Source organism: Diaphorina citri, unplaced genomic scaffold (assembly GCF_000475195.1).
Source record: "Diaphorina citri unplaced genomic scaffold, Diaci psyllid genome assembly version 1.1 scaffold1597, whole genome shotgun sequence".
In the NCBI taxonomy this organism is placed as follows: domain Eukaryota; kingdom Metazoa; phylum Arthropoda; class Insecta; order Hemiptera; family Psyllidae; genus Diaphorina; species Diaphorina citri.
This window is the reverse complement of record NW_007379023.1, coordinates 43,974-65,897: the sequence shown is the minus strand read 5'-3', so window position 1 is coordinate 65,897 and position 21,924 is coordinate 43,974. Positions and strand designations below refer to the sequence as shown.

The 21,924-nt window shown below is 40.4% G+C and overlaps 3 protein-coding genes and 1 long non-coding RNA gene across 5 annotated transcripts in view; 2 read left to right on the top strand and 2 right to left on the bottom strand.

Moving 5' to 3' along the window:
- Positions 1-5,766: 5,766 nt before the first annotated feature.
- LOC103516556 (ZZ-type zinc finger-containing protein 3) lies at positions 5,767-8,160 on the top strand. Its single transcript, XM_008481529.3, has 4 exons — positions 5,767-6,241; positions 7,062-7,181; positions 7,474-7,629; positions 8,092-8,160. Exons 1-4 carry the CDS (start codon positions 6,038-6,040, stop codon positions 8,158-8,160), a joined length of 549 nt encoding a protein of 182 aa, XP_008479751.1. The 5' UTR covers positions 5,767-6,037.
- Positions 8,161-10,246: 2,086 nt separating this feature from the next.
- Positions 10,247-14,626, top strand: LOC103516552. 2 transcript variants are annotated; one of them, XM_026828916.1, is made up of 3 exons: positions 10,247-10,515; positions 13,696-14,169; positions 14,383-14,626. In XM_026828916.1, exons 1-2 carry the CDS (start codon positions 10,273-10,275, stop codon positions 14,155-14,157), a joined length of 705 nt encoding a protein of 234 aa, XP_026684717.1. In that variant the 5' UTR covers positions 10,247-10,272; the 3' UTR covers positions 14,158-14,169; positions 14,383-14,626. The 2 variants fall into 2 exon arrangements, with proteins under 2 accessions (XP_026684717.1, XP_008479746.1); XM_008481524.3 differs by lacking the exon at positions 14,383-14,626 and having other exon boundaries at positions 13,696-14,277.
- A 697-nt stretch (positions 14,627-15,323) lies between these two features.
- LOC103516555 overlaps positions 15,324-21,924 on the bottom strand; it is a 16,143-nt gene continuing 9,542 nt past the window's right edge. The window contains exons 3-6 of the mRNA XM_026828914.1: positions 19,403-19,539; positions 17,898-18,176; positions 16,586-16,744; positions 15,324-15,692 (exon numbers count right to left, since the gene is read on the bottom strand). Coding sequence (XP_026684715.1) covers positions 15,520-15,692; positions 16,586-16,744; positions 17,898-18,176; positions 19,403-19,457 — 666 coding nt within the window. The 5' untranslated portion in view covers positions 19,458-19,539 and the 3' untranslated portion in view covers positions 15,324-15,519. The remainder of the gene's footprint in view (positions 15,693-16,585; positions 16,745-17,897; positions 18,177-19,402; positions 19,540-21,924) is intronic.
- On the bottom strand, positions 19,623-20,659 carry LOC103516548. Its single transcript, XR_541773.2, has 3 exons — positions 20,536-20,659; positions 20,086-20,177; positions 19,623-19,672 (listed from the first exon to the last, which is right to left on the bottom strand). It is a non-coding gene; the product is annotated as an uncharacterized LOC103516548 (long non-coding RNA).

Sequence of the window (21,924 nt, the reverse complement as noted above, 5' to 3'; positions counted from 1 at the left end):
TAAGTTCATCCAGATCAATGTGACAGCAATGAGTCATCAACCCAAAATGAAGGAACCAATCAGATTGCAGGAAATGCGGATAATGCCTTGAAAGCCATGTTTCAGGAGTAGGTAATGAGCTATTTTTGGATGTAGGTATTACCTACCTTGGTTATTAATATTTTATTATACCTTCCTACTTCCCATTCGAAGTATTAGGTAACTATAGTTCATCCAGATCAATGTGACAGCAATGAGTCATCAACCCAAAATGAAGGAACCAATCAGATTGCCGGAAATCCTTACATTTTTGCAATTCACAGGTAAAGGTCTATTTTTGATAAACTCTCTCTTCTCGGGCGGGAATCGAACCCGCGGCCTAGCGCTTACGAGGTAGACGCACTACCAACTAAGCTAACTAGGCTGGCTGGCCCAATTTTAATCGAGGAGAATGTAAATATAACACAAGCAACCTAGTATCACACTAGGCTTGCACTCCGGAGGCCCCGGGTTGGATTCCCGGCGGGGTCGAAGTTTTTTCGGCTCTGTGCTTATGTGATTCGGGGTGCACTCAGCCTCGTGAGGACAATTGAGCAGCTACTTAATCGAGTAGCGACCAGTGGCGGCATTACCATCAATGTGAACAGATTGATGCTACAAGTAGATGAGAATTAATCTTCTTTTTCTTCTCCTTTTCCCGTGTACAGACGGGGTCGGCGTTTTTCGTCAGCCCCTCAATCAGCAAAAAAAAAAAAAAAAAAAAAAAAAAAAAAAAAAAAAAAAAATAGGGATTAAAGGGCCAGTCCCATTTTCCTTGTCATAGTCCCATTTTCCTTGTATCAAGCGTCTATTGTCATCAAGTTAACATCTTCCGTGGTGGAGTAGGTATCCACTTGGCACAGAAGTTCTCGAGTTCGATTCCCGGCGGGGTCGTTTTTTCCCCTCTCAACCAATATCTTTGTGGTCAGTGATTGGTGCTCTTGCTCTTCACGTATGGAGCCATATTTTGACATTCGATGACCATATGTGGACACCCGACCACATGTTGACATTCAATGCCCATATTTTGTCCCTCAATGACCATATTTCGCCACCCAATGTCCATATTTTGCCACCCGAGGACCATATTTTGTCATTCAATGCCCATATTTGACCATCCGATGCCCATATTTTGACACCCGCATTTGGTTTTCGCTACAAGATTTACGAGTGTACGCCCTTCGCACGCAACCTTTGCTGTTTCTTTAGCAAGGGAAATTCAGACTGGTATACTTACACCCTGTATAAAGTTCCCCAGCCAGACTTACCTGGTCTAATCCCTGTTTAATGTTCCCCAGTTAGAAAACTAATAATAGGGTGTGCAAAGGATAATAACATCACCCTGTAGAGGATATTCGACAATAAAATAATTCTAGGCCACTTTGAGCTTGACCCCGTTATTTCGTTTCCAAAATTAGACATTAAAAATTATGGCGCCTTTGAAAAGAAAAAAAAGGAGAGGGGGGTAAAAGAGGAAGGCATTCATGTAGAGAGAAAGAGGGGAAGGGAGGGAGAGAAAGAGAGGGAAAGGGAAGTAGGAAGAGAGAGAAGGAGGGAGAGAATGACCTACACATTGAGTGTGTAAGAAGAGGGAGAGGGAGAGAGAGGAAAAGAGCTGGGGAAAGAGGCAGAAAGAGAGAGAAAATGAGGGGATTCAGATAGGAGAAGACGAAGAAGGAGAGTGAAAAGGATAGAGGAGGTCAACACTGATTGTGAGAGAGAAAGAAAGGGAGAGATTTAAGGGAAAGAAAGAGACAATGAAACAAAAAGAGAAAAAGAAACCTTTTTAGAGAAATGTAATTTAAGTAATTCCGACACTTTTTCTAATGAAATTTACCCCCAGGGAATGATATAAGACGTGAGACCCTTCTCTCTGTCTCTCTCTCTCGCTCTTTCTATCTCTCTCTCTCTCCATCTCTCTCTCTTTCTCTCTCTAAGACGTGAGCTCTCTCTCTCTCTCTCTCTCTCTCGCTCTTTCTATCTCTCTCTCTCTCCGTCTCGCTCTTTCTCTCTCCCTGTCTCTTTCTCCTCTTCTATTTCCACTTAAAATATTATCCCCCTCTACAACCTACATATCTCTTTTTCCTTCTCTCTCCCTCTCTTTAGTTCCCTTTTGTCTTTCTCTCTCTCTCTCCCTGTCTCTTTTTCCTCTTCTATTTCCACTTAAAATATTATCCACCTACAACCTACATATCTCTTTTTCCTTCTCTCTCTCTCTCCCTCTCTCCCTCTTTAGTTCCCTTTTGTCTCTCTCTCTCCCTCTCTTTAGTTCCCATTTGTCTCTCTCTTTCCGTCAAGGGAAGTACCTAAAGGGAATTTCCGGGGTCAAGAAATTTGTATCATGCAAATGATTGATTCCGTGACTGGCTGTTGCGGGGCCCACTCAGCCTCGTGAGGAAAATGAGTACAGCTATGACATGTAAATGCGCATAGCGACCGGTGCCAGCATGGTAGGTAAACATTGGATTTTAGGATTATTGAGATCCTGGGAAAATCCTACAATGCTGCAGTGAACACCAAAGTTGTTGGTAGGTAGCAGATACATAGGCACGTAAAGGGGTAGGTCGGAAGGTATGGGGCTGAAAAACACTGTATGTTGCATGTCGGAATGAAAGTCACCAAGCTGTCAGTAATACAAGTCAAAATACAGGGTGTCTCAGAGTTTAGACAGGTTTGCTTTTTTGAACCTTTGAAGGAAGGGCCCACAATCTTTGAAGGTAGGAGTAGGATGATAGAAAGAAGACGGTCTAACTTTTTTTAAGAGGTTTGATAGAGGTAACTGTAACTGCTAAGGTCTTATCATACCGAAAGCGAAGGGAGAAGGAAGACAGGATAGGAGAAAGCCAGTGATTCCGAGAACGAACGGGAATCGAAGCCGCGGCCTAGCGCTTACAAGGCAGACGCGCTACCTTCCAAGATAACTAGACTGTCTAACTAGAGTTGGACCATTAAGGACATGAGGAAGGTTTTGTCAAGGAAATGATATGAGATCTCAAGTAGCCAATGTGAAGATGTTTCTGAGAAAACCCTAGTGGGAATAATTTGTGACCCATCCAGTATACATAATTATGTAACTATAGGAAATAGGTAATGTAGACAAACTTTCAATACTTATGTGCACATACAATACATAGTTTATTATGTAGGTATTCTATGTATACTACGGGGAAATAAGTAATTAAGTAATGTAGAAAATATCGACTACAAATTATTAACATACCTACCTCCCACGAGCTTGACTTTATAACTTACTTATGTACTTACCTACCTTTTACATAATTATGTACCTATACTTAACAGGGGATTAGGAGGACGTGGGCTCAATCCCAGCCGAGGTATAGAAACTTCAATCCGTACTGCGGAGGTAAGGGAATCCCTTCAATCCAGATACAAACGACTTGGTACTAATAGGTATATTAAGGTCAAATTCTCAATCAATGTTGACAGAATTCCGTATCTAGGCTGGGATTGAACCCACGGGCCACCCTCTCTTGACTCTTGATTTACGGGTGAGCGTCTTGTCTTGTCTTGACTTGACCACTATACACCACCGAGGCAGTTCAGTAGGTATGGCAGTTCAGTAGGTATGTAAAAAAAAACCCTAAATGTTATGTATGGAAATATGTATCGAAGCTATGTAAGTTTTCCACATATTAATGTAAATTTTCCATTTTCAACTACGCATACTTATGTAGGTATGTACCTACCTAGGTCCTAGGTACATACCTATCTGGGTTAAGAATGTTTAGGTTGTTAAGGGCTGTGTTATTCCATCTGCAGGCATTTCAAGCCTGTAAAATTCCTCTGCAGTGAGAAAAAAATCCTGTAGCCTGGTAGGTATTGAGTACAGTGTATGTACCTATCCTACTTACACTACACTATCTACCTACCTTCCCTCTTACCTACCTATCTTGTATACGTGTAACTCCCTTTCTCGCTCCCTATCTATACGTGTATCCATGTATAGGTACCTACGTGCTTTTATAGTTCAAAGCAAGAGGCGAGCCATAAAAAAGTAAAAAGCTCAAAGTTTCTAGGTAGGTACCTAAAGCTCTTCTCCATTCTTTTTCTTGTAATAATATGTAGGTAATACCTATACCTACACTCTACAGTAAAAAACATGAAAACCTGTGTAGTTTTGTACTGAATTTTACGAGTAGGATTTACAAGAAGTTATGTGACATCCGATATGGGGGTTAGGGGGTAGGAAAAACATGAAATTTTACGACCGTGTCAGGTGGCATTTGCTAAGGCAAAAAATACTCTCGCGTAGATAGGTAACTCTTCTTGTAATATTTCAAAAGGTAATGTTCTTGCATTTGCAAAACCCCGTAGCCCCAGTCTAGTTAGCTTGGAGTTTGGAGGGTAGCGTCTACATCAGTGGTTCTCAAACTTTTTTTGCATGGCGCCCCCTTTGGGCCGATTCTCATTTTTTCACGCCCCCCTACTTACCCAACCCCTCGGTATATTATTTTTACCTATGGGTTTTATGGAATAACAAAACGAGAATTTGAAACTTTGATATATGTGACTTACATACCAAATTTCAAGTCTCTAGCTCATACCGTTCCCGAGATATTGTTAAACTAGACCGAAAACCGCCAAAAAGCGGTAGAATGCCGCCAACCAATGCACCGATCTTAACCAAAAGTTTTGTGTCGCATCCTTGTCACATTTGACAGCTACACACCAAATTTCAAGTCGCTAGCTCTTAAGAAATGAAATTCACGTCATGCGCTCTGGTGTCCATGGCCAAGTTTTAATTGAGATTGAGAGTAGAAACGCATGTAATGTAGAGGCGTACAGGGTATCTCGTAGAAATTATGCATAGGTAGGTACCTATTTATGTAAATTATGTAGGTAATAGTTGCGTTATAATAAGAGGAAAGATGTGAATAGTCTGATGGAAATTGCAATAAAACAGATGTTTTGTTGTAGTAGGACTAGGTAGTTACCTGCATGTGGGGAATACCTAGTCTGGTAACATGTGTTAACAATGTAAACAGGATCGTACGTCCTAATGAACGGTCCAAGACAGCCAAGTGGTAGGAAGAAGGAAATGGAACATTTTCCTACCATGCCCACCTGAAAATTCCCAATGAAAAATACGACTCTAGTTAGTTTCGAAGGTAGCGTGTCTGTCTTTGTAAGTGGTAGGTCACGGGTTCGATTTCCACTTGGAGCGAGCAATGTCCTAAAGTCCTGTTTTCTCCTAGTGATAAGTAGTGACATTTTTGTGAATCCATTTCACTACGTTTATCATTTCGAGCTGGGTCAAAACAACTGCTTTTATTTGTTTAGTAAACAAAAAACAAAGGTTGTCCAAACAAACAATACCTTCCTATAGGTACCTACCTACCTACCTAGGTATTAAGTAGGTACCTATAGAAGAATTTTTTTTTCCAAAGGTCAAAGGTAGGTATCTCCAATAAGGAAATTACCTACCTATTTTTGTTTGTGGGTAGGTATTACCTAATATATTTACGTAAATGCATGTAGGTACTTATACCTACTTAGGTGCATTAGGTATATATATATTATACAAAAAAATTATAATTATTTTCTAGGAATTTTTACACTCTTTTTTGGTTGTAGGTAAATGCTTTAAATATTTTTTTTCAACAGGCCCCTTATCAGCCATCACCGGTGCGTGATCGTGTGAACGGCTCTTAAGCACGTGTTTTGACTTGAGATGGCGGGAATTTTTAAAAACGTCAAAAAATTCAAATTCAAAATGTTGGTCTGGTAAAGTACTAAAGTGTTGATAAAATTGATAAGAATATAAGGAATAAGAAGATTTAAATGATATTTTGGGTTTAATCCGTCTTTTTTCGAATTTCCTGTACCTACCTTTAGGTGCTTGTCTCGTTCACAGAGTTTCACAGGCCCAATTTTTCATGCTTCAGAAAGTGGGTTTGGTACAGGACTACAGGGTAATTTTTAATTCTCTCATTTCAACACACACATGAAGAAAGTTTTATAGACTACAAGTTTACCTGAACAGTGTTTTCCACAATCAATGGAGTCCTCCCAGTCATCTCAAAGTAGTCAACAAGACAACACCGAGAGACCGCAAAGTCCCGACTATGGACCCATTGAACCTGAGCCGGACACAACTTTCTATTTTGAATCAGATCATTTGGCTCTCAAAGGCAATGTGGACTACTTGAAAATATTGAAACATATTGCTCTGTTGGAAGTCCATCGGAAACTGGTTATTAAGGTAAGTTTTTTTTCTTTTTCAAATCCAAGTTTTTTTCAATTTACAAAGTCTTATTATGAGGCTCCTTTTTTGGTACTTGTGCAGAAGTCACATCCATGGAATATTGCTACCAAAGGAACTGGCACAAACAAGCAGTGACCCTGGTTATTATAGGGTTAGGTTAAACACAAGGAGTTTTCACAATTAGAGCAGTGATTAGTGTTATTATAGGGTTAGGTTAAATACAAAAAGGAGCTTTTCTTTTCCACGGACGTAACTTCTGCATAATACCCTGCAGAGTTTTACTTCCTGGTTTTGCCCTTGACCAATAAGATGATTACATCTAGGGACTGAAAAAAATATTGATGAAATCCACCATAATTTGGTTCACAAACTGATGTCGGAGTGTAAGTAGCCTACAGGTGCTGAATACACAAGGAGTTTTCACAATTGGAGCAGTGATTAGTGTTATTATAGGGTTAGGTTAAATACAAAAAGGAGCTTTTCTTTTCCACGGACATGATTTCTGCATAGTTACCTTTTTTCAATTTACAAAGTCTTATTATGAGGCTCCTTTTTTTTAATCACTTTTTACTAAAATTTCAATCAGCTCCTTGATATGCTCTGAATTCTGAGTGCCTCCTCACACCAACCCAGCCAGAGAGGGTCTGGGAAAAGACAGCAGCCCACAACTGCTTAGATGGTCATCTACGAGGTACTTACTATCTACCAATCATGCCCAACATTGTTTAACTCCAGTGATACATTGGGAACCACTCAACATGCTATCATGTGTATCATGACTGACCAAGGAATATTTAATAAATTCTTTCTGTTACAGGATCTGCAGTTTTATTATGACTTGGAAAAACAAGTGGCTGACTCAGATAGACCTTCTGAAATAGCCAGGAAAATAGCCAGTAAAGAAATTCAAATTCCCATCAAAAGAAAAATACCAAAGGTAACTTGAAATTTGAAATAGGTACCCACCTACTCACTTTACTAATTAGTTCTTCAGTGTACTGCAGAACTCAGTAAACAGGCCTTTATGGAGCTTTACATGGTTGTCCTAAAAGTCCCCTAAAGGTTTCATCAAAATTGGATTTTTCCTTCAAGAGTTGTGTTGAGACAAACTGCCTAGGAAAAAGATAAAATAATGACTTAAAACCTATAATTCACTAAATTTTAGTTCACCTATCAGATTTCTTTTCTTATCTTCAATCTGCGATCTTATCAAATTTCTATGTTTTCAGCGGCCTGCAGTTGATTGGACCAAGTATAACATTCAAGCCAAGGATTCAACAGAAGAAGTGTCAGGGCAAAAAGCATCCCAATCATCTAAAATACCCACAACCACTACCATTCCTACTCAAACTAAAGATGTTACCAAACCAGAATCATTTAACAAGGTATATACCTTCAACTGGATTAGGTATATGGAAAACAAACAGAACATTTCATCAGTAAATGGTTTTTTCAAATTAAGTAGATCCCAAGGGCAAGGAAAAGCCTGGAGGAATGGAGTGTGCCTGAAGGCGTGTGATGTGTTCCAATCCACTCGACCCGAAATGCTACATCACCTTTGTTACTGGATCAATGAAAACAACCTTGGATCAGTTTAAACTGTTTATAGTTCAAAATTCATACAAGTACAAATTTTACATAAGGTGGGATTATTTACTTATGCCATTAGCTACTCAATTGTCCTCATGAGGCTGAGTGCATCCCGAACTCCAAGCACAGAACCGAAAAAAACTTCGACCCCGCCGGGAAACCCGGGACCTCCGGAGTGCAAGCCTAGTAAGATACCCACTCGTCCACGGAGGCAACTTACCACACTTAAAATAAATTGTGTTTTGTCTACGTTTCAGCCTTGGTCTGCAGAAGAGCAAATCAGACTGGAAGAACTGTTACTCAAATATCCACCCGGTAAAACTTAGATCTTCCTTCAGTAAATAATTTATTTAAATAGATACTTACCTAGGTATACTATACAAGTAGGTACCCCTATTTGTGAAGGTAGGTACTATCTTTATCAAGCAATTTTACTAGTCTTCTCCGGAACCGGAACTAAATAGGTACTAAGATACTTACCTAGGTAAAGCTACCTAACTAGAACGCGTCAGGTAGGTATCACTTACAGACGTACGTAGTACGTAGGTATACTTCGAAACAAGCTTTTAACCAACTCCCGATCCTAACTGACACCATCTCTAAACAGCCTAAAGCTAACTTAGATCTTCCTTCAGTAAATAATTTATTTAAATAGATACTTACCTAGGTATACTATACAAGTAGGTACCCCTATTTGTGCAGTTAGGTACTGTCTTTATCAAGCAATTTTACTAGTCTTCTCCGGAACCGGAACTAAATAGGTACTTAGATACTTACCTAGGTAAAGCTACCTAACTAGAACGCGTCAGGTAGGTATCACTTACAGACGTACGTATGTAGTACGTAGGTATACTTCGAAACAAGCTTTTAACAAACTCCCGATCCCAACTGACACCATCTCTAAACAGCCTAAAGCTCGCGTGCTGCAGATTTCAATGCAAACTATACCGATAACTCTCATATAGCGGATAATTAGCGGTTAATTATATCGATACCTTACAGGATGGGATGTAAAATTCAGTTTCGGCCGTGCTTGTGAACGCCAAGGTAAAAACTATATGTTCGGACCGTCGACCGTCGGTTTGCGGCTTTGGTCCGTTCGAGTCCTGAACGTGACTTTGGGATATTTCATAGAGGGAACTGTAGTAGTAACAACTTTTTTTGGACTGTAGGTACCCTCTAACACTCGAATTTATGAACAAGAATGATCATTCTTAGATCAGTCTCAAGTCAAAATTGACCAATCAAATGCCTTGAGACTATGCTTAGCACGAACTTAAGAGCCAGCATTTTGTTCATAAATATGGGTGTAAGTTTAGGAACCTATACAGCTACCTACCTATATCTACCTTGCGTATTAGTGGAGATGACAAATTTACCAGATTTTATTTTTGGTGGAGATGTCAAATTTACCATATTTTATTTCAGCTAAATCCCCTTTTTTTCTTATTTAAAGGTAGATAATATAAACTAAATTTAATATAAACTCATTTATTAGGAGGTTTGCTAAGAGGAATTGTGTGACAAGAGCTATTATCGCCCCATAATTCTAGATAGGAGGGCAGTGTTACCTATTAGTTATTAGAGAGCCAGCCGTTCCGAGAACGAACCTTAAGGTTCGTTCCTTAAGGTTCGTTCTCGGAACAGACAATTGTCTGTTTATAGAATGAAGTTCGCCCCGGGCGGGAATCCAACCCGCGACCTAGCGGTTACAAAGCTACAATGCAGACGTTCTCCCTTCTAAGTTAACTATGAGGGCTGGCAGTTTTGCTTCTTTTTTCAAAGTTAATCTCTAATTCTGGCGTAGATTTTGCATCCTGGTGCATTTTTAGGACCTAATAGGATCTGTTAATTAAACTACCGATATTAATATCATTATACTTAGGTATAACTTATAAGTATACTGTAGGAAATATTATGTTAGGTACCTGCTGCTATTACTGTTCAATTTTGTGCAATAAATACACTGAGTGCTGTAGGTACCTACGTATGTAAGGTTGGGCCAGGCAAAACTAATGCAGAAAAACTGACGTGCTAAATATTAGGTACCAATTGGGACAGGTTGTTCACTTTAGACTTCGAAGTTTAGCCTGGATGGTCGTATTTTTTTCGGCCCTGCTTAAATTTTGGAGTGCACTCTAGCCTTTTGTTAGATTATCATGAAATAAGTCCAAGTAGCTGTATTTCAATTGTAAAACTGATAGCAATAGAGAGGCAAACTTACAACTTACGACTTACAACTACATATTTTTAATCAAATAGGTATCAGGTACAATTAGAATAATGTACCTATACTGTCTTATCTAAACCTATATTTTCATCTATTTTCCAAGCCTAGCTTAGCCCTGTGTATAAACAGCAGCTAAATTCCACTAAACCTCTCTTCTAATAAACTCCTCCTTCCACAGTACGCCAAGATCATTCACAAGCAAAACAAAATGCTCGTCCGAGAGACAACATTCCTTCCCGCCCTCTCGGTACAGAGTGATAACAAAATCTTCATGGACCAATCCACGAGTGAAGAAGAAGGGGAAGAGGAGGCGGATGAAGGAGGAGGAGAAGGAGGAATAGGGGGAGAAAGCAGAAGTACGATGAAACAGTGGGTGAGAATATTGGAGAGGATAAAGCGAGATAAGAAGAACGAGGAGGAGATGCGATCTGTGATACATCATGATTTACAGGTAAGATACAGAGTCGAACCCAGAACCTCCGGTATGCAAGCCACTCAGCAACATCGGTTGCTAGGAATATGGAATAGGATTGGGTTCTACCTTTATGCAAATTTAAAAGGATCGATTTTTTTTTTACTCTCTATTACTAAATCGTTATATTAGTCATGAGAAAGTACCTATTGCAGTTTATTTTTGAAGAGGTTTGATAGAGGGAACTGTAATTTCCAAGGTCTTATCGTCCCGAAAGCGAAGAGGGAAGGAAGACGGGATAGGAGAAAGATAGCCGTTCAGAGAACGAAGGTTATCTGTCTAGGATAAAAATCGCCCCGGGCGGAAATCGAACCCCCGAGACCTAGCGCTTACAAGGCAGACGCGCTTCCCTCCAAGCTAACTAGGCTGGCCGTCCCTAAATAACGGGAAACTGTGTCTTACCTTTTACAGAAGAAAAACAGATAACCCCGCGATGCAACCTCAATTCAACAGAACACCACTAGAATAAGAATAAATTAACTACAGACTAGGTACTGTAGAGACAAACGTAAAAAACGCACAACATCTGTTGCACATGGATTTTTTTCTCTCTGAGGATTAGATACTCGTCTGTGTTGACTCAGTTTTTATTTAACAATAAAATAAAACACGTGTTTTATAATTTTATTATTTATTCGCGTCAACTGATAGGTCGAAAATTTTCGATCACACAAAAAAAATTGTACGCACTCCAAATTATTTTTTCCCGGATGTTTTGATAAACTTTTTCGAACGCCCGAAAATAAATAATAGAATAAAATGAGGAAAAAAATTATCTCTCCGATTAATTTCGTGGAATTGCGAGCGATAAGCGAGAATAAAAAGCGCGATAGCGCAGCCACTTTGGAAGCTGCTCAGAAACGAAATGATTTTGCATTTTGAGTTTCTAGTTTCTACTTTCGCTCTCACTTCCTCCTAGGGGGGTAACACCTTTTCAGAGGGGTAACACCTCCACAGCTTCTGTGCAGAGGAAATGTTCGTCTCATCCGTGGAGGTGAAGGGAAGCGGCTAATCCGTCTATTTTCGAATTTCCTGTACCTTTAGGTGCTTGTCTCGTTCACAGAGATTCACAGGCCCAATTTTTCATGCTTCAGAAGGTGGGTTTGGTACAGGGTACCTAATTTTTAAATTTCTCATTTCAACACACACATGAAAATTATTATTTGAAACACATGAACTGCTTCAAATAATAAACACCAAGTTTGAAGAAAGTTTTATAGACTACAAGTTTACCTGAACAGTGTTTTCCACAACCAATGGAGTCCTCCCAGTCATCTCAAAGTAGTCAACAAGACAACACCGAGAGACCGCAAAGTCCCGACTACGGACCCATTGAACCTGAGCCGGACACAACTTTCTATTTTGAATCGGATCATTTGGCTCTCAAAGGCAATGTGGACTACTTGAAAATATTGAAACATATTGCTCTGTTGGAAGTCCATCGGAAACTGGTTATTAAGGTAAGTTTTTTTCTTTTTCAAATCCAAGTTTTTTCCAATTTACTAAGTCTTATTATGAGGCTCCTTTTTTTGGTACTTGTGCAGAAGTCACATCCATGGAATATTGCTACCAAAGGAACTGGCACAAACAAACAGTGACCCTGTAGGTACTCGTTGGCACTGTCTGTCATGTTCTTGTGGTGACACTTCGGTCAATATGTGCAACGACTGCACAGTGCTACAACTTCAACCGCCAACAAATTCAGAAGAAGCTGGTATGTCAAATTCGCAAGCTGGCCCGTCCAATTCCCAAGCTGGCATGTCAAATTCTCCAGCTGGCATGTCAAATTCGCAAGCTGGCATATCAAATTCGCAAGCTGACATATCAAATTCACAGCCTGGCCCGTCCAATTCCCAAGCTGGTATATCCTCTTCTCAAGCTGGCAATTAGTGTTATTATAGGGTTAGGTTAAATACAAAAAGGAGCTTTTCTTTTCCACGGACATGACTTCTGCATAGTTACCTTTTTTCAATTTACAAAGTCTTATTATGAGGCTCCCAGTTAGGGGTTGCAATGCGGGATCCCGCAATCCCGCGGGATCCCGCACCTTTTTCCAATCCCGCAATCCCGCAGTTTTTAGCTGCTGGATTTGCGGGATTTGCGAGATTTTTCGGAATTAATGGATCCATGAATACCACAAAGAAAAGGTTTAAAATAGTTCGAATAACCCTTTTTTTATGAACTCTACAGGCACCTTGATTTTTCTGTCTACAGGTAGTCTGGTTTCAAGTAGTGTTTCTTTTGTTCTCCTGATTTGAAAGGATGATATTGGTCTTGCAAATCTTGTATTTCTATTATCTTAAGCGAGACCAGATTCTAAAAGATATGAGAATGAGTCATTCGTTCAAGAGCTGCTTTGCAGAAGTTGCAGCCTGTTGTAGTCCCAGTCCGTGCCCTTACCCCTCGTTGTAGTAGGGTAGGGGGTAGTAAGCGAGATAAGAAGAACGAGGAGGAGATGCGATCTGTGATACATCATGATTTACAGGTAAGATACAGAGTCGAACCCAGAACCTCCGATTTACAAGCCACTCAGCAACATCGGTTGCTAGGAATATGGAATAGGATTGGGTTCTACCTTTATGCAAATTTTTAAAGGATCGATTTTTTTTTACTCTCTAATACTAAATCGCTATATTAGTCATGAGAAAGTATTGCAGTTTATTTTTGAAGAGGTTTGATAGAGGGAACTGTAATTTCCAAGGTCTTATCGTCCCGAAAGCGAAGAGACAGAGATAAAAGGATAGAAGAAAGACTGCCGTTCGAGAACGAACCTTATTTGTTTAGGATAAAAACCCGCGGAATCCGACTCGCGACCGAGCGCTTACAAGGTAGACGCACTGCCCTCCAAGCTAACTAGTCTGGAAAAATTCGCTCATTAGATTTTGGTCTTTATATGTTAGCTTTTAATATCGATCTATTATTAAGTAGGCAGATTCGGCAGGTACACATTCCGCCCCCAAGTCAAAATTCCAATTTTCACACATACCCGCCTTCTTCCCCCCCTTACAGTGTTATGTCTGCAAAATTAGATTTTGGTCTTTATATGTTAGCTTTTAATATCGATCTATTATTAAGTAGGCAGATTCGGCAGGTACACATTCCGCCCCCAAGTTAAAATCCCAATTTTCACACATACCCGCCTTCTTCCCCCCCTTACAGTGTTATGTCTGCAAGGAGCAACCCATCATAGGTACTCGTTGGCACTGTCTGTCATGTTCTTGTGGTGACACTTCGGTCAATATGTGCAACGACTGCACAGTGCTACAACTTCAACCCCCAACAAATTCAGAAGAAGCTGGCATGTCAGATTCTCAAGCTGGCATGTCAAATTCTCCAGCTGGCACGTCAAATTCTCCAGCTGGCATGTCAAATTCACAACCTGGCCCGTCCAATTCACAAGCTTGCCCGCCCTCTTCCCAAGCTGGTATATCCTCTTCACAAGCTGGCATGTCCTCCCAAGCTGGCATACGTCACCCTCTTCATCATCTTCTACATCCATATCCAGTCAATAACTACCAGATGGTGACGAGTGATGGACAACCACTGGATTACAACTATTTGCCCACCAATGCGTTTGCGTCGACCAGCTATTTGGATCCCAATATGAGGACCGAGTATTAGTGACTACTATTGGTGGGTGCTGTCACTCATCCAGGTACATACCACGTCCGATGGTGCTCAACTTACGAGGACAATCAGGAAGGTCAAAATTTCGCTGATTTCGCTGACCATTTTCAAGAGTAGGGTCTGTATCAGTGTATCACACCAAGCACACACTGTATAAGTACTAATTGAAAATTATTAGCCAGCCCCAATATGAGGACCGAGTATTAGTGACTACTATTGGTGGGTGCTGTCACTCATCCAGGTACATACCACGTCCGATGGTGCTCAACTTAAGAGGACAATCAGGAAGGTCGAAATTTCGTTGACAATTTTCAAGAGTAGGGTCTGTATCAGTATCAGTGTATCACACCAAACACACACTGTATACTAATTGAAAATTATTAAATTGAAGTAAATGTGTGGAACAATTTCGAGACAAGTCTGCCAACCTAGTTAGCTTGAAGAGTAGCGCGTCTGCCTTGTAAGCGCTTGACTAGTGATGGACAGCCACTGGATTACAACTATTTGCCCACCAATGCGTTTGCGTCGACCAGCTATTTGGATCCCAATATGAGGACTGAATATTGAGTGGGCGCTGTCAGCCATCCAGGTACATACCACGCGCGATGGTGCTTAACAGTCAAAAACTACCAGATGGTGACTAGTGATGGACAACCACTGGATTACAACTATTTGCCCACCAATGCGTTTGCGTCGACCAGCTATTTGGATCCCAATATGAGGACCGAGTGTTAGTGACTACTATTGGTGGATGCTGTCACTCATTCAGGTACATACCACGTCCGATGGTGCTCAACTTAAGAGGACAATCAGGAAGGTCAAAATTTCGTTGACCATTTTCAAGAGTATGGTCTGTATCAGTGTATCACACCAAACACACACTGTATACTAATTGAAGTAAATGTGTGGAACAATTTCGAGACAATCCTGCCAACCTAGTTAGCTTGAAGAGTAGCGCGTCTGCCTTGTAAGCGCTAGGTCGGGGGTTTGATCCAAAGTTACTCTGATTTTGACCTCAGTATAGTGATATAACAAAAATAATTATTACAAAAACCTTGATATAACAAAATTTTTAGTTGTTTCCCTTGGACTTTGTTAAATTGAGGTTTCACAAAAAATTAATAAAAAAAAAAAAAAAAAAAAAAAAAAAAAGACAAATCCAGGTACTTAGATATTGTACTTTAGAACGGTTCACAATTTATTTGGAAAATAAATACGCATCTAAATACGTTCTCTTAAACATGAAGGATATAATTTTTACTTTTTTTTCCCTTAATTTTTCCCGCTTTGACAGAACATAAAGGCACTTGGGATTTTCGCTTGAAAGAAATAATTCTCAGATCCAAAGGATAACTATCAGATGTCCAAATCATTGAATTCTTCGTTCAAATGATCACCACATATCACAGATCTGAGCCCGGTTGATTTTCTACTGTCACCAGAACTAGATTGTGGTGCGAGTGGTTTATCAGAGGTGTTGTCGAGTGTCAGACTTTGCTTGAGTTTGTCCGATAGGGTAATGTTGAGATCTGTGGAGAAAGAAGAGAAATATATAGCTGTAGCAGTATAATAGTGCTTATTTATACTGCTCGCATAGGACTGAAAAGTTCCTTTACTCCAGCAGTGGTATAGCCTATTGTATAGTGTTTAGTGTATAGTAAATTGTAAGTATCTACTCAAGGGCTTATTGGCACAGTTATTCTACTCAAGGGCTTATTGGCACAGTTATTCTACTCAAGGGCTTATTGGCACAGTTATTCTACTCAAGGGCTTATTGGCACAGTTATTCTACTCAAGGGCTTATTGGCACAGTTATTCTACTCAAGGGCTTATTGGCACAGTTATTCTACTCAAGGGCTTATTGGCACAGTTATTCACTTGCAAAGTGTGGGTACATTGGTGGTGTAGTGGTCAAGGCGCTCGCCTGGTAAACAGGAGGGCGTGGGTTCAATCCCAGCCGAGGTATGGAATTTTATCCTCAATATAATTTGAGAATTTGACCACAATAATAGTAGTAGCCTACTGCTGGAGTAAAGGGACTTTTCAGTCCTTTGCGTGCAGTATAAATAAGCACTATTTTTATTATTATTTCCTTTATCTTGATCTGACAGGGGTTCACGTCACTTTAAAGTCTTTAGTAACGGGAGTTTACCTGGCATTTGCTGACAAGCTATCTGCAGAGCACCTGTCTGATCACATTCACCCAACCTGAATTTGAGCCGGAAAAAGTCAGCAGCACGTGATTGCCATATGGTCATCCATCTAGATACCAACCAAGTGCAGCGTTGCTTGATTTCAGCCACTGGGAACTGGCACATTCAATATGCTTTGCTGCTGGCTTTATGAGATTTTCTCTTTTTTTATGTTTCTTACTTGATATTTTTGGTTCATTAGACGTTCTCATGGGTTCATGGATACTTACTCGATGTTTTAAGTCGCAGAACCAGAGCTTCATAAATGCCTTCCCTCTGTAAGAACTGCAAGTGTTTATCCTGTTTCACTTTGTACAGGATTTGATAGGCTAACTCTACACACGTCTTGATCTGGTGTTTCACTACAGGACTTTGCTCTGCAGAAAATTCTGTAGAAAACAAGAAAGGGAAAAAAATAAATAAGTAGGTAATGGGTACGGGTAGTGTGGATTGATAGAGGGAACTCAGAAACAGTGAAAACGAAAGTTTTGTCGGCCCGAAATCGAAGGAGAACAGAAAGGCAGCCATCCTGAGAATGAATCTAACCTGTCAAGTTCGATTAACGCCTGGGCGGTTTGTTTAAATCCTAAGAGATAAGAATCGTTATCGGAACGGCTGGCTTTCTTCTATCCTGTCTTCCATCTCTCTTCCATTTCGGGACGATAAGGCCTTAGCAGTTACAGTTCCCTCTATCAAATTCTGTACCAAATATGTAAGACCTTATTTAGACTGCGGGAGTAACGAAACTTTTCAGTATCATTTCGGCAGTAAAAACAGAGTATACTTTATTCTATCAAACCTCTTACCTCAACAACAGGCCTCTTTAAAGCAGCAGCCAACAAAGTCATGATTGCCAACATTCGTTAACGGATAGGCACTAGAAGAAGAGCTGAGAATGAATCTAACCTGTCAAGTTCGATTAACGCCTGGGCGGTTTGTTTAAATCCTAAGAGATAAGAATCGTTATCGGAACGGCTAGCTTTCTTCTGTCCTGTCTTCCTTCACTCTTCCATTTCGGGACGATAAGGCCTTAGCAGTTACAGTTCCCTCTATCAAATTCTGTACCAAATACGTAAGACCTTATTTAGACTGCGGGAGTAATGACACTTTGCAGTATCATTTCGGCAGTATAAACAGGGTATACTTTATTCTATCAAACCTCTTACCTCAATCTTCCATTTCGGGACGATAAGGCCTTAGCAGTTACAGTTCCCTCTATCAAATTCTGTACCAAATACGTAAGACCTTACTTAGACTGCGGGAGTAACGACACTTTTCAGTATCATTTCGGCAGTATAAACAGGGTACAACTTTATTCTATCAAAACGCTTACCTCAACAACAGGACTCTTTAAAGCAGCAGCCAACAAAGTCATGATTGCCAACATTCGTTAACGGATAGGCACTAGAAGAAGAATTTAAAGCAGCAGCCAACAAAGTCATGATTGCCAACATTCGTTAACGGATAGGCACTAGACGAAGAAACCTTTTACACAAAAAAGTCATGCCTGAGGCGTTCTCAACCACCCAACCTATACGTTACCTTTGCACAGCTTCCGCACCGCCGTCCATCCCATGACGAGAAACAAGTGGTACACCTCCGTCGTACAATCACACGGTACTGAGTTCGAATCCCGCACGGTCTGACTTTTTCCCAGGGCCACCAGTCGCAATGTCCACTCGAGATAAGCGCGCACGAGCGTGGCTGTGGGTTGGATAAGCTCGAGGCAGGTACATAGGACGCGGATGGCGCAGGAGCGAGGGGTGAAGGAGTGAATGATGTCGGAACTCGATACTATGGAACTGCGACATGAGGACATTTCTGTGGAATAAAATGGGATAAAATAAATAATCGAACGAACAAATCGATCAATCTATTCAAAAAATGTATTAAATATTTATAGTGCAGTGGAGAGCTTCACAACTTTTATGACCGAGTGGATAGCATGCCGGAGGTCCCGGGTTCGATTCCCAGCGGAGTCGAAGTTTTTTCGGCTCTGTGCTTGGAGTTCGGGGTGCACTCAGCCTCGTGAGGACAATCGAACGTAAGACCTTATTTAGACTGCGGGAGTAACGACACTTTTCAGTATCATTTCGGCAGTATAAACAGGGTATACTTTATTCTATCAAAACTCTTACCTCAACAACAGGACTCTTTAACAGCAGCCAACAAAGTCATGATTGCCAACATTCGTTAACGGATAGGCACTAGAAGAAGAAACCTTTTTACACAAAAAAGTCATGCCTGAGGCGTTCTCAACCACCCAACCTATACGTTACCTTTGCACAGCTTCCGCACCGCCGTCCATCCCATGACGAGAAACAAGTGGTACACCTCCGTCGTACAATCACACGGCAATGAGTTCGAATCCCGTACGGTCTGACTTTTTCCCAGGGCCACCAGTCGCAATGTCCACTCGAGATAAGCGCGCACGAGCGTGGCGGTGGGTTGGATAAGCTCGAGGCAGGTACATAGGACACGGATGGCGCAGGAGTGAGGGGTGAAGGAGTGAATGATGTCGGAACTCGATACTATGGAACTGCGACATGAGGACATTTCTGTGGAATAGAATGGGATATTTCAATCGTGTAGCTACTTTAATCGAGTAACGACCAGTGGCGGCATTACCAGTGTAAATTGATGATACGACTAGATGAAAATTAATACCTAATAAAGGAGGCACTTAGTAATGCTGTGATATCCACTTAAGTTGTGAAAAAGCTCTCAGTTTTACCACAAATATTCATGATTTGATTTTGTTTCCTGTAGGTAATGTCTCCTCATACATTATGGGTTATGGGATCTGGCTAACTGACTGTAGAAATAAATTCATACCTGCATGTCCACAAAGGTTCCGCTGTACTGTAGGAGAGTATGTAGACTCTGCCATTATAACAACACACAACTCTAACACGGCTGGTGCGGGGCGACTTAGAATAATCTCTCTCACTATGCTTGACACGAGGTCTAACCTGTATTAGGTAATGTCTCCTCATACATTATGGGTTATGGGATCTGGCTAACTGACTGTAGAAATAAATTCATACCTGCATGTCCACAAAGGTTTCGCTGTACTGTAGAAGAGTATGTGGACTCTGCCATTATAACAACACACAACTCTAACACGGCTGGTGCGGGGCGACTTAGAATAATCTCTCTCACTATGCTCGATATGAGGTCTAACCTGTAATAGATAATGAATAAAATGAGAGGAATGTTTAATTTTCTCTGCCATTATAACAACACACAACTCTAACACGGCTGGTGCGGGGCGACTTAGAATAATCTCTCTCACTATGCTCGATATGAGGTCTGAACTGTAATAGATAATTAATAAAATGAGGGGAATGTTCAATTGTGTTAAGCATACTTAAATGTTTCTCACAAATATCGTTCCCCGATCATTACACCTAGATAAATTTTATGACTCGAATTGGACTCGAACCACCAACCTCCAGATCCAAAGTCCAAAGCGTTAACAACTGCACCAACCTCAGTGGTTGGTTGATAATGAAGAAGATCAATAAATTATTATAGGATTTTTTTTCTTTAAAGACTTTAACTGCTAAAAAGCACCCCACATTAACCCAGCCTGAGTAAGGTCAGGAAAAGCCAGTAGCATGTGATTCCACCCATCTGGATACCAAGCAAGTGTAATGTTGCTTCAGGATTCATTGGTGCTCGATTACATATATTATAAGTGCCTATATTTCTGTTAAATTTTACTTACGTGTTTTCTGGTATGGTAACTTTTTGGTGGAATATTTGCAAAATCAAATGTGCTATACTCAGCAGTACCCCGTTGTAGGATTTTGTTCTAAACTGAAACAAACCCAAAACATACACACACAATATTAAGTTAAATGATCCTGAAATAAAAGGCTGTTAAACAAATAGGTACCAAAATGCCTTAGAGGTCACTTTTTTTTCTTGGAAAATTTCGTAAACGTTAAAGTTATTGGAAAATACGAAAAATGTTCCAACAAAACAGTTGATACCTTCATCGGCATAGCAATCAATTGAGTTTTTCCATTAGAAAAAAAGCTCGTACGTATACTTGGTAGATTTTTCCCCCCTGCCCTGGTACGTAGGTAATTTCTGAGAACATAAAATAAAATTACGAGCCTACGATAAGTAGGGATTGTAAATAAATAAAATTAAATCCAAAACAGAGTCTTACCTGGTTGGATATTTCGGTAACTAGTAGTTTTAATGATTGAAGGATATCTATGTGTGTAGGAATGTCTGTTTCATTGGTGTTTGTTGAGACACTTTCCAATTTGCTTACGACAGCATTATCTCTGGAAAGCAAAAAGGACCAAGCTGAATGAAAGAAACTAAGGAGGGCTATATCAGTCAGTCTAGTTGGCTTGGAAGGTAGCGCGTCTGTCTTGTAAGCACTAGGTCGTGAGTTCGATTCCAACCCGAGGCGGATTTTATCCTCAACGGGTAATGTTCGTTCTCGGAACGGCTGGCTTTCTCCTATCCTGTCTTCCTTCTCTCTTTGATTTTGGGACGATAAGAACTTAGCAGTTACAGTTCCCTCTATGGCATTTGTGGCGTTTATAACTCTGTGTGCTGTCCATAAATATGGTCCCAAGTGGGAAGTCCTTTGTGCGAAAAGAGCTATATGGATATTTACCTGTGTGTTAAGTAGGAAAATAATGGTAAATACCTTAGATATTTATATGCATGCTAAGTGGGGAAAGTGGAGTAAAGGGACTTTTCAGTCCTATGCGAGCAGTATAAATAAGCACTATTATTATTATTTCTTTTCGTTTGTTTCATTACTATTAGGCCAGGGAATGGTGGGACATTCGGAAAAAGACCCCTTACAGAGCCCACAAAGGCCTAAACCGGCCTATTGTTCGATGTCGTTCTACACTGAATATACCACAATAAATTTTATGATTTACCAAACTTCAAAACTGAAGACCTCCGCAAGTCCGCGCTAACCACTACACCAATGAGGTTGGCGTGTAAAAATCTAATTAGAATGACCCACTTCTGTGGCCGTATAGTGAAGGCTCTTAAGAGCATAAGAGAACTCACTGGCATTACGACACAGGCCACAAGCGTCTAATGTAGCAGTTGTTCAATTGCTACGAAATAAAAACGGCGGTGGAACACTCATCTTTAAAAAAAAAAAAATAAATAATAATAACTAAAATTACATGGGTATTACGTACGTTCAGCATAAGATGTTTAGCTTTGGACGTCAGGAATGATTGGCAGGATACGAGTTGTACTAGATCAGATCCGAATATAGTTACCACCGAGTTATTACTGATGGCTTCTGTGAATCAGATAAATTGTAAATGCAGTTTCTTTGTGTTATTATGTCACAACTTTGATGCTCACTGCAGCATTGTAGGATTTTCCCAATATCTCAATAATCCTAAAATCCAATGTTTACCTACCATGCTGGCACCGGTCGCTATGCGCATTTATATGTCATAGCTACTCATTTTCCTCACGAGGCTGAGTGGGCCCCGCAACAGCCAGTCACGGAATCAATCATTTGCATGATACAAATTTCTTGACCCCGCCGAGAATCGAACCCGGGTCT